General features: G+C 41.4%; 1 protein-coding gene across 2 annotated transcripts in view; it reads left to right on the top strand.

The window, feature by feature from the left end:
• Positions 1-12,690, top strand: part of SLC28A3 (solute carrier family 28 member 3) — a 65,660-nt gene that overhangs the window by 36,894 nt on the left and 16,076 nt on the right. For both annotated transcript variants that reach the window (XM_040244714.1, XM_040244706.1), the window contains 6 exons: positions 1,087-1,276; positions 2,326-2,470; positions 3,725-3,838; positions 5,553-5,630; positions 8,295-8,375; positions 11,795-11,875. In XM_040244714.1, the coding sequence (XP_040100648.1) occupies positions 1,087-1,276; positions 2,326-2,470; positions 3,725-3,838; positions 5,553-5,630; positions 8,295-8,375; positions 11,795-11,875 (689 nt within the window). The remainder of the gene's footprint in view (positions 1-1,086; positions 1,277-2,325; positions 2,471-3,724; positions 3,839-5,552; positions 5,631-8,294; positions 8,376-11,794; positions 11,876-12,690) is intronic.

Genomic DNA, 12,690 nt, shown 5'->3' with positions numbered 1-12,690 from the left:
CCCACTCCAGTCCATGGACATTAGTCCAAGACGGCTGACCCCAAGAGGTCAGTGGTTTTCCGGTCTCACACTGCCAGAACAGGGAGCATCAGGGTTGAAAACATGCTTGCTTGCTTGCTACCAGCCCAAATAGTATTTTTCAGACCATACTAAAAACCACACAGCTATTCCATTGTAGTACAAAGTAAGCAGATGGTGTGGCCATGTGCCAAGGCAACTTTATTTGTAGACTACAAATACAAATATACAAATACAACTGTACTTGCCACCTACAAAAACAAGTAGCAGGCCAAATTTAACTTGCAAACAAAGCCATGTTTGCCAACTTTTAATGGAAAACCTTGTGTTCTTATCCCAGAATCTCCTCTTCTAAAGCTATCAGGCTGGTCATCACCCACCTCTTTCCTTTAGAGATTCTGCAGCATGTCAATGTTGTGGCATTCAGAGATTTTCCTACTCAAGTTTAGGCCAATCTGGGCCACAAACCAGGAGACTCAGTAATTTTTGCCAGTGGTTGCTTTGGTGCCTGGCCTTTCTCTGTAGAAGCTCATCTACTGGGTCTGGGTATCAGAAAAAGTAGTACTAAGCAAGAGGCTTCCCTGGTGGCTCAGATAGTAAAGAATCTGCCTGCAGTGCAGAAGACCTGGGTTCGATCAATAGGTTGGTAAGATCCCCTGGAGAAGGGCATGGCAGCCCACTCCAGTATTCTTGCCTGGAGAATTCCATGGACAGAAAAGCTGGGGAGCTATAATCTATAGTGTCACACAGAGTTAGACTTAGCACTAAAGTGACTTAGCGTGCACGCACTAAGCAAGAGCCCCAGTGAATTCAGAAGTTTCCTTAAGAAAAACACCTGGCACCCTGTGCTTCTAGCATTCTTGGAGAGACTATAAAAAATAATAATAATAAAGGAATTTAACCCACAATACAATCCTTATCATCAGAAGGGCCAATAGCTATGTCAAGAGCACCACTGTGTTCAATGGTTTCCTGGTGGGCCCTGCCCCTGGCTGAGCCAGATCAGTCCTAGAGGCCGGCCTCCAGCTGACTGGTGATGTTCACTGTCTGTGTTTGCTTCCTGCACAGGTTACCTGGCCCTGGTGATCGCAGCTTGTGTGATGAACTTTCACAGAGCCCTTCCTCTTTTCGTGATCACCGTGGTTGCCATCTTCTTTGTGGTCTGGGATCACTTCATGGCCAAATATGAGTCTCAGATAGCCAGGTTCCTGTCTCCAGGCCAAAGGCTACTGGACAGCCATTGGTTCTGGCTGAAGTGGTAAATGCACTCAGTTCTTTTATTGTGGTTGAGAGGGATGTTAGTCTTTTCCAACACTGTGCCATAGATTCATTCTGAAATTGCTTCCTCATTGATGGGATATTGAAGGTAGAAACAACCTAGGGAATAATCCATTAAAAAAATTTTTTTAAATCCTTCATTTCACAAGCAGGACATGAAGGCCTAGATCAGGCAGTGATTCATGCAAGATGTGCTCAAATGCCCCTACAAACTGCCTTCATTTCAAGTGCCACTAAATGATAAAATGTTGTCCAAAAGTTGGGATGGTTCTGACTCGAAGGGGTGACTTTCTCTCTGGGCATCTCTAAATTAGTAAAATCAACTCTCTCTTATAGGACCCCTGTCCTGCAGGTGGCTTTTCAGGGCTTTTCTTTCAGCCTGTCTCTTTGGGAGCCCCCTTGTCTCCAGGTGGCCCTTCAGGGTAGGACCCAGAACGCATTCTCCTCAGTATGGCCAACATGGGATCTAGCAAGAAAGTTCACACATTCTTGGCCTAATGACCAGGGTTGTACAATCCCAACTGAGCATCCTCTCCAGCTCTGCCATTTACTGAATCACTCCTGTTGTGCCCACTGGGTTCTCCAGGGAGTCAGAACCAGGTCTAAAACCCAACTTAGCTCTCTGAGGCTTGGGTGGGTCCCCCAATGCAGAGGACACATTTCAAGTTCTTCCTTGAAAGGAAGAAGGTAGTGCTTCACCCATCTCCCTAAATGGAGGAGAGAATTCCCAGCAGCTCTCAGGAAGAAATCACCAGATTTCTTCTCTAGGCCTCCTTTCTTCTCTCTGACCCCTTTATGAATACTGCACCAGCAAAGAATCCAAGAGTTTGGAGTATTGGGGATACATTGCTTCATTTTTTGACTGTGCCTTTCTAGCTACACCCAAAGAGAGTCTCTTGCAATTTCTAGAAGCATAATTTCCGAATGCTAGTATGTTACTCAATATGTTTTGTTTATACATTTAAGCCTAATTAAATTTCCAAGTTAGCACAATAAATGATGCCAAAGCATCCTTCCTGGTTTTCTTAGGGTGATATGGGGCTGCCTGATCCTGGGAATTATTCTCTGGCTGGTCTTTGACACTGCCAAATTGGGCCAACAGCAGCTGGTGTCTTTCGGAGGACTCATAATGTATACTTCCCTGACATTTCTATTTTCTAAGCACCCAACAAAAGTAAGTATGAAATCAATCATTTTTTTCTCCTTTTTCCCCTCATGTGTAAATTGCTCAAAGTAATGAGTATGAAAGAATTGAACCGCTATTCCATATTTTTCTTACCTTGCTATGATATTTTAAATGGCTAAGGTGCCCTTTTCCTGAATGTTAATAGTTCTATTACTCTACCTTTTTCATTCTCAGTAATTTTCCAGTTGTCCAACCAGTGAGATACTTTCTTCTGTCAAGTCTGATTTCTACTTCTGTACCCTCATCCCCCCGTTAAACACACATACAAAGAAAACTCATCTGTTTTGATCCAAATTTCTTCAGGCCAGTAAATAACAATATTCTACCATTGGATTCTGCAGTTTATCAAATTTCTATTTGCCATTGAGGCTATTTTACTCCAAAAATTTGTCCTTAAGCAGTTTTGTTTACATTGAATTCAATTCTCATCCTTGTTTTATCATCCTGGAACTCACTGAATCGGCAAGAATTTTGAGATATTAAAACTTTCACATAGGATTCATAACAGCAAACTTTACTAGCTGAAAGTCTGAAGACTTTACTGGCTGAGTGATTGATCCAAAAAAAGAGAATTAATCAAAGACCAAAGCCACTTGATAAGATCCAAATTGCTTTCCCTGTTTAAGTGAACATCTCCACTGTTTTCTGTGCCTCCAGTCCCATAGTTCTTTGCAGAGCACTCATCTCTGCACCAAAAATGAAAGCACTTGATTGTCCATTTACATGCTGCACTCTTTTGGACTGCATTAGAGTTAATTGTGAAATTACAGTGAAATGAAAGCCCCTCCACAGGGTGGAATTTCACTTAATTCACTTACAAATTGTCAGATCAACAAACCTTGGACACACAGAGAAGTCATGTTCAGCTTTCCATTTTCCAGATGGGAAAATAATTATATGTATCTAATATTTACCACATGACTGGAAGACTGGATCCTTCCTCCTTTAATGACTCTACTAAAACTGCTCTTCATGCCTAAGTGATTTTATCATGACAAAATGGTTACATATGTTTCCAGGACTGAAGGCTTAAACTGAGGTTTAAGAAGAAGTAGTACAATTCTGAGATTTTTAGTATAATTCTAAGGAGGGAATCTTTGCTCACAGCTGCTTTGGCCTCTGAAAGAAGGTGAGTCACAAGCTATATCTGAGAAGCTTCCAACAAAATAGTGATCCTCTGGTAATTTATGCTGAGTTTAGCATTTATTTTCTAATAAGATGTCTCTTCTTCTTTCTGTATAGGTTTACTGGAGGCCTGTCTTTTGGGGAATTGGGTTACAGTTTCTTCTTGGCCTTTTGATACTAAGGACAGAACCTGGATTTATGGCTTTTGATTGGTTGGGCAAACAAGTTCAGGTAAGTTCGGTTCAAAGGACCACCTTGTTTTTTATAGTGCTTTTAACATTTCAATATAATCCTTAAGATATGTCAGAAATAAGTTTATTTATCTCCATTCAGTTCAGTTCAGTCACTCAGTCATGTCCAACTCTTTGAGACCCCATGAACTGCAGCACGCCAGGCCTCCCTGTCCATCACCAACTCCTAGAGTTCACCCAACTCATGTCCATTGAGTCAGTGATGCCATCCAACCATCTCATCCTCTGTCGTCCCCTTCTCCTCCTGCCTTCAATCTTTCTCAGCATCAGGGTCTTTTCAAATGAGTCAGCTCTTCTCATCAGGTGGCCGAAGTATTGGAGTTTCAGCTTCAGCATCAGTCCTTCCAATGAACACTCAGGACTGATCTCCTTTAGGATGGACTGGTTGGATCTCCTTGAAGTCCAAGGGACTCTCAAGAGTCTTCTCCAACACCACAGTTCAAAAGCATCAGTTCTTCTGCGCTCAGCTTTCTTTATAGCCAAACTCTCACATCCGTACATGACTACTGGAAAAACCATAGCCTTGACTAGATGGACCTTTGTTGGCAAAGTAATGTCTCTGCTTTGAATATGCTATCTAGGTTGGTCATAACTTTCCTTCCAAGGAGTAAGCATCTTTTAATTTCATGGCTGCAGTCACCATTTGCAGTGATTTTGGAACCCAAAAAAATAAAGTCAGCCACTGTTTCCCCATCTATTTGTCATGAAGTAATGGGACCAGATGCCATGATCTTCGTTTTCTGAATGTTGAGCTTTAAGCCAACTTTTTCACTCTCCTCTTTCACTTTCATCAAGAGACTCTTCAGTTCTTCTTCACTTTCTGCCATAAGGGTGGTGTCATCTACATATCTGAGGTTATTGATATTTCTCCCAGCAATCTTGATTCCAGCTTGTGCTTCTTCCAGCCCAGCATTTCTCATGATGTACTCTGCATAGAAGTTAAATAAGCAGGGTGACAATATACAGCCTTGACATACTCCTTTTCCTATTTGGTTGAGTCAAATTTTAATTCCATAGCATGAGTTAGACAAACAATCTTGTTTATGTGGAATATGTTAATCTGCCAAGTTCATTATTATTTTGGTTGTCCCTTACCCATATCATGGGCTTCCCTGCCCATGGGAGACCTGGCTTCAGTCCCTGGGCTGGGAAGATCCCCTGGAGGAGGACGTGACAACCCACTCCAGTGTTCTAGTCTGGAGAATCCCCATGGACAAAGGAGCCTGGCAGGCTACAGTCCATGGGGTCGCAAAGAGTCGGACACAACTGAGTGCCTAAGGACCCATGATATCCCTTCTCTATCGCATTTGACCCCAGCATCCTGTCCCAGGGCCACTCTTCTAAGATGCTTCGCCAAACAGAGAAACCAACTACTATGCATCCAGTAGTAACTAGTCCCCCCCCCCCCATGTACCATCTATGTTTTCTGGAGCAAAGTATCACACCTAGCTTATTCTTTAGCACCCTAGAGTCAGAGTGAATGTCAGAAATGCCAGGAAATCTGTATGCAGCTACAGTCCTAAAATATACTTCCCAGCCATCTACTGGAGGGAGAAAGTTAAGAAAATTAACTCTCCAAGTCTCTCCGCAAGTTTTCCGGGTCTTCACCCTCTGCAGAGCCTGGTTGGTCTTGTGGATGTTAACTACTGTTTCAGTGTTTGTAATGATCTGCTCTTTTCTTTTCTGTAATTCAGACGTTCCTGGGGTACACTGATGCTGGTGCTTCATTCGTCTTTGGTGAGAAATATACAGACCACTTTTTTGCATTCAAGGTAAAACCAAACACTTTTCTTCTGTGTAGACATTTCCTTTTCAGTGACTTCTTCATCTGCAGATGTTCAGATAGACCCTAATTGACCAGAACCCAAGCATGTCACAGGGGCACAGCACAGCACCATCCTTTCTCCTTTACAATTTACCTGAAGTCAATGGGCTGAAGATATATTATTTTGTTATTATAACATTAAGGAAGACTTCCCAAGTGGTCCAATGGCTAAAACACTGATTTCCCAATGCAGGGGGTCCTTGTTCAGTGTTCAAGGAGCTAGATCCCACATGTTGCAACTAAGATTATTCATGCCACAATGAAGATCAAATATCCTGCCTGCCACAGCTAAACCACGATGTGGCCAAATAAATAAAATTTTTAAAAAACATTAAAGAGAACATGTAGAGGAAATCAGAAATATCGAAACATAGGCAGATCTCAGAAATGTTGCAAGTTCAGTTGCAGACCACCACAGTAAAGTGGATATCACAATAAAGCAATCACACAAATTTGTTGGTTTCCCTGGTGCACATAAAAATTATGTTTACAACTCTACTGTCATCTATTAAGTATGAGATAGCAGTATGTCTAAAAAAAAAGTACATACCTTAGTTTAAAATCACTCTATTGCTAAAAAAATACCAGAACAATCACAACAGTAACATCAAAGATCACTGATCACCATAACATAGTCATAATGAAAAAGTTTGAAATATTATGAGCATTATCAACGTGTGACCGAGAGAAGCAAAGTGAGCAAATGCTATTGGAGAGATGGCGCCAATAGACTTGCTCAATGAAGGAGTGCCACAATCCTTCAATCTGTGAAAAATACAACATGCAAGAAGCACAATAAAGTGAAGCACAGCAAAACAAGCTATGCCTGTACTTTGGGGAGTTGCATAACATTTGCTGATATACTTATGAAAGCTCATATGGGATAATAGGATCTGAGATTTCAGGGGAAAGAACATGAGGTACCTCGCAATGAATAGACATATGGCTGCTAATGCCTTCCTGGTCCAGGCTCAGTGACAGCTCTGCACTCAGGAAACTTCTTAATCCCAGACAAACTGGGACAGCTGGTCACCCACATCAACCTCTGTTCTTACAGAACCATCCCCATGCTTAAATCTTTCCCCTCTTTGCTTCAGTACTGCCTTTACCTTGGCAGGCCTTCAGGCCAGGCCTTCTCCCAACCACAGGAAGGATGTTATTTTACAGGGGAAAGGCAACTTGGTGACTTAGCCCCAAGGTCAGGCTTAATCAATTCTCACAGCCCCAGGAAGCTCACCTTCCTCTGGGAAGTCCCTACAAATCCTTGTTGATGAGTCAGAAAAAGCATTTGGCTTTTTCTTCAGATTTCTTTTTTATGGCATACTATTGTTCCTACATTTTTTTTATTGTTTTCTCACTCATGGACTCTATTTACCTCCAAATTACCTCGGCCAACTGCTATGCTGAATCTTTTTTTAAACTGCTGATTTGATACTTTGGTGCTAAAATAACCAAGCCATCTCTGAAAGGTCCAGTGTTTACAAACTGAGGTAGAAATATGTTCCTATCATAAATTGAATCCAGAATTACAAAAAATAAAATCACAAAGAAGGTGGAACTTGCTGTTCAGGCTACACCACTGTCTTCAGACCTCCCCACCACCACCACCAACAACAATAAGAATAACACCTGTCCTCTCCCCCAGGGCATCCTTTCTGCCAAAATAGATTCCCTGTGGGAACGTTAATGAGATGAGCCCCTTTAACTCCTTGAAGCTTTCAGGAAGGCTCTGCCTGCCCATTAAAGCCAATAAAAGCACATAAATGAGTGCATTCTGAATAATGGCACAAAAAGTCTTTTAATAGATTTTTCTAAATTAGATCCTGTACAAATTGTCCTCAGTCCTTCTGTGTCTCTGGTGGCAGCTTGTTCCTGGCCATTTAGCTGGGAACAGAGGGAAAGGGAACAATGGAGTAGGGGTGGTGAGGGATCCAGACCACAACCCAGTGTGGTTCACGCAGGGTAGAAACCGCTCCCTGTAGAAACACAAGCTGCATGGAAGGCATCCAAAGAGCATCAGGAAAAGATCTAGAAAAAGACAACCTTCATTAACATAGAAGTAGACTAGTTCCAAAGTCTAATCTTTGTATAATGATTCAAAACTCTATAAGTAAAATATTCATTATTCTAAAAACTAAATATTTAAGTACCTACTGGGTCGCTACTATGAATAAAGACCTGAGGTTGCTCGCAGTTAACCTTGATCCAGGTTGTTCTGATAATAAGTAGTGACTCCTATGTCTGTTGAATATCAGAATGACAAGGATATCTGCAAGTGGTTTTCAGTTTCTTGATCTAATTATTATAAGTTTCCTCCCCAAAATGTCATTGCTTCTCTAGAAACTGAAGTAAGGAAAGCCCATCATAGTAGGATTTTTTAAGTTTCCTATGAAATACACTCAAGTTTATTCTGAACAAATTAGAAGAGACTGTATGTAGATGAGGAAGTTGCCTGATAAAAGTGTTCTTTATTCAAGAGAAGTTTCCAGTATTTCGATGACATTTCAGAGGGGAAAAAGGAGGAAGAAAGAAGGAGATTGATCTGAAACCTGCTAGTACTGCTGGGATCAGTGTTAACCTGTGGCCGTTCTCGTCCTCCACCCACCCCCAGGTCCTGCCCATTGTGATTTTCTTCAGCACTGTGATGTCCATGTTGTACTACCTCGGATTGATGCAGTGGATCATTAGAAAGGTACCGGGACTAGAAGGAAGTGGGTGACAGGGGTAGAGCTGATTATCTCAGGGACAAAGTCTTGAATGTCTTTTATCTGGATTTTTACAAAGTGCCTTTCCCTTCATACCAAGATCCACTCCTACCCCAAGGTATTAGATTCAAACCCAAAAATCCTCCATGGATCTACAGAGGGGATTTTATCTCCAGGACTTCTAATAACGCTGTGACTTGCGACTCCCTGGACATCTTCATGAAACCTCAGCAGTTACTCCGTTAGCCAAAGAATTGACTGCAAGAAGTCGGGACCAGATTGTCCTTTCATCTTGACTATCCAGCCATGCCTTACACAGAGTCACTGCTTACCCTCAGATGATAACCCAAATGGATCCTCCTTGTTTAGGAGTTGCTAGAGAATCAAAGGAAGAAAGGAAAGCTGCTCTTCTCTCATGAGGGGCTTTTGTCAGTATGCAACATTTTTTTTTTTTTAGGTCTGAAAAGTTCATCTCAGTCCTGCTGCCCCAACAACTGTCAGTCCTACATCATGTTATATCACAAAACTCAGTAATTTGTAAGTTAGTTTAAATGCACATGAGAGCAAGGCAGTGTATAGAGGATTTGGGCACAGCCACAACCCTCCTTTGAGCCCTGTAAATAAATAAAATGGAGAGAGAGCCAGAATACCAGCAGGATTAAAGGTTTCAGGAAGAGTGCCAGAGTGCATAATTTTCTGACTGTCAACTGAAACACTTAATATTCCTGTGTTTCATGTCGAAGCAGGAAGGAAGGAGAGAGGATGCAACAGAAAGTCCCCATTCTCGGGTGGGCACTACAGTCTCTGGCTGGAAGAACCACTACAAAAGTGGGACTGTCAACCATGTTTGAGACTTAGGTAGAAAAGGCCAAACCTCAAATACATCCCATTACTTATTAGCTAAGCAATCTCTGACAAAACAACTAAACTGTTCTGTGCCTTGGTTTCCTCTTCTGTAAAATGTGTCTAACTATAGAACCTCCCTGAGAGGGTTATTATAAGGATTAAATTCACTAGAACAAGGGCTTAAAATAGTCCTTGGAATGCTGTGAAGACTGACATGACTGTTAGAAAATATTATAACTTATTACTCGAAAAAAAAATCAAGACATTACTTATACAAAATAGACATTTCAAGAGGCATTCATTGTATAGTGTTCAAAGAATATACAATGACTCAGACTTCAGTTCGGTTCAGTTCAGTCACTCAGTCATGTCTGACTCTGAGACCCCATGGACTGCAGCACGCCAGGCCTCCCTGTCCATCACCAACTCCTGGAGCTTGCTCAAACTCATGTCCATCGAGTCAGTGATGCCATCCAAATATCTCATCCTCTGTCAACCCCTCCTCCTCCCGCCTTCAATCCTTCCCAGTGTCAGGGTTTTTTCCAATGAGTCGGTTGTTCATATCAGGTGGCCAAAATATTAGGAGTTTCAGCTTCAGCATCAGTCCTTCCAATGGATATTCAGGACTAATATCCTTTAGGATTGACTGGTTTGATCTCCTTGCAGTCCAAGGGACTCTCAAGGATCTTCTCCAACACGACAGTTCAAAAGCATCAATTCTTTGGTGCTCAGCTTTCTTTATGGTCCAACTCGCACATCCATACTGGAAAAACCATAGCTTTGACTAGATGGACCTTTGTTGGCAAAGCAATGTCTCTGCTTTTTAATATGCTGCCTAGGTTGGTCATAACTTTCCTTCCAAGGAGCAAGTATCTTTTACTTTCATGGCTGCAGTCACCATCTGCAGTGATTTTGAAGCCCAATAAGGAAAGCCTGTCACTGTTTCCATTGTTTCCCCATCTATTTGACATGAAGTGATGGGACTGAATGCTATGATCTTAGTTTTCTGAATATTGAGCTTTAGGCCAACTTTTTCACTCTCCTCTTTCACTTTCATCATGAGGCTCTTTAGTTCTTTGCTTTCTGCCGTAAGTGTGGTGTCATCTGCAATTTGAGGTTACTGATATTTCTCCCAGCAGTCTTGATTCCAGCTTGTGCTTCATCCAGCCTGGCATTTCACATGATGTACTCTGCATATAAGTTAAATAAGCAGGATGACAATATACAGCCTTGACATACTCCTTTCCCAATTTGGAACCAGTCTGTTGTTCCATATCCAGTTCTAACTGTTGCTTGTTGACCTGCATACAGATTTCTCAGGAGGCAGGTCAGGAGGTCTGGTATTCCCATCTCTTGAAGAATTTTCCAGTTTGTTGTGATCCACACAATCAAAGGCTTTGCAGTAGTCAATAAAGCAGTAGATGCTTCTGGAACTTTCTTGCTTTTTTGATGATCCAGCAGATTTTGGCAATCTAATCTCTGGTTTTTCTGACTTTTCTAAATCCAGCTTGAACATCTGTAAGTTCACAGTTCATGTACTGTTGAAGCCTGGCTTGGAGAATTTTGAGCATTACTTTGCTAGCGTGTGAGATGAGTGCAAATGTGCAGTAGTTTGAACATTCTTTGGCATTGCTTTTCTTTGGAACTGGAATGAAAACTGACCTTTTCCAGTGCTGTGGCCACTGCTGAGTTTTCAAATTTGCTGGCATATTGACTCAGACTTACCATTCAAATAAGATTTGATCAGCCTGCTTTATGCACTATATAATGAAAATGCTAGGTGGTGTTTTGAGGGACTCCAAGGAGCTCCAGTCCTTTCTTAGTGCAGAAAGAATTCAGTGAAAGGTATGATTTATTAGAATAGGACACTTACGAATTTTACAAGCAGACAGGCAAGAAGGCGCCACGCCCTGAGAAACTAGTGGGCTACAGTCTTATAAGCAAAGGAAAAGTGCAGAGAGGGAAAAGACCATGTTCTTCCTCATTCTTGAGTAGACACCATGCTTCCTTCATCAGCTCCTCCTCCATGCTTGGCAGAGTTTTTTGTCCCCACTGGGTCAAGCCAAGACTGTCATGGCACTACATAAAATTATTTCATATCTCAGTACAATGAGGGTCTTTCATTTTGAAGTGTCACCTTTTCATAAATTATTGTTTTTATGTGTGCAGAGAGCATGTTACTGAACTCGCTGGGCAGGATGTGGGTCTCATGCCACCATTGTTTCATTGTTTTGGGGCATGTCTTGTACTTCTGTTGCAGGGTTTGTTGCTAAGCAAGCTTGCTTGGTTTTATGCTTAAGCAAATCTGCTTTCCTGAGTAATCATTAACTTATAGGAGTCTCCCTTTTTTTTTCTATTTGCAATCCCTTAGTGTGATTTGCTATTTAATCACCTACTTTGTCCCTTTATTCTGTCCCTATCAATAATGTATATATATTCAAGCTTAGTACAATTGTTAAGTCCTCCGTATTTTCCTCCGTTTTAAAGATTTTTATCCCTACTTTGAAGTTCTGTGTGTACAAACAGTTCTTTAATGACTTTATCCTTGTTTGCCTTTTAGGTTGGATGGGTAATGCTAGTGACTATGGGAACATCTCCTGTTGAATCTATAGTTGCTTCTGGCAATATATTTATTGGACAGGTAAGTTATAATATCAAAAAACAAAACATCTGCTAAAATGGATACTCTTTCCAGAAAGAGGAAAAAAAATTTTTTTTAATGACAGTGTTATTTCCTTTACTGTAGGAGGAAGGTATCAAGATAAGGAACCCTCAATATTAATAACGTGCAGACTCCAAGGGGAGAGAGAGAGAGAGACAGAGAGAGCTCTTCTAAGAGAGTCCATGCCCTAGTGTGGAATTTGGGTTCTTGGAAGTTTATGGAGAGGAAGAAAAACTGAATCATTTTATCAAAGCATAGGGCTTCTCATGTATAGATGCTCAACAAATCTTTTCTGAATTAACTGAGTTGTTGAGGTTTCTGACCCACCCGTCAAAGGCTAGCAGCTCATCTACTCAAACGGAGTTCACCATTTGTCTTGAAGCTGCAAATATGTAACAGGCAGCCTCGCATTCTCTAGTACTAATATAAAGCTTGTGGCAATGAAAGACACCAAGAAAGTCTTTCCCCCCGGGAACCATGCAGCCATATCAGTACTTAAGCTCATTCTCAACTTATCTGAACCATCCAACAGTCTCTTTGCTGAGCCTAAAGAAAAATCCTTATGAGCAAAAGCATTTTCACCTTCCTTATCTATCACATGCATTTTTGCCTGAAGTTCATTTAAGCAGAGAAATATGTTGCCAAGGGGCATCTCTCAAAATGGCAGCATTCCTAAGGGATATATAAGTAAGAAATCCTCATCACTTAGGATACATAACTTCAGGCAGAATGGAATCACACACCAAGGAAACCAGCTATGAATACTTGCTAGCATGGCTATGCAAGGAAACTGA

The sequence above is a fragment of the Oryx dammah genome, unplaced genomic scaffold (genome assembly GCF_014754425.2).
Source record: "Oryx dammah isolate SB20612 unplaced genomic scaffold, SCBI_Odam_1.1 HiC_scaffold_1, whole genome shotgun sequence".
Lineage (NCBI taxonomy): Eukaryota > Metazoa > Chordata > Mammalia > Artiodactyla > Bovidae > Oryx > Oryx dammah.
Note: the sequence above shows the minus strand (reverse complement) of the source record. Positions and strands in the feature narration are given on the sequence as shown.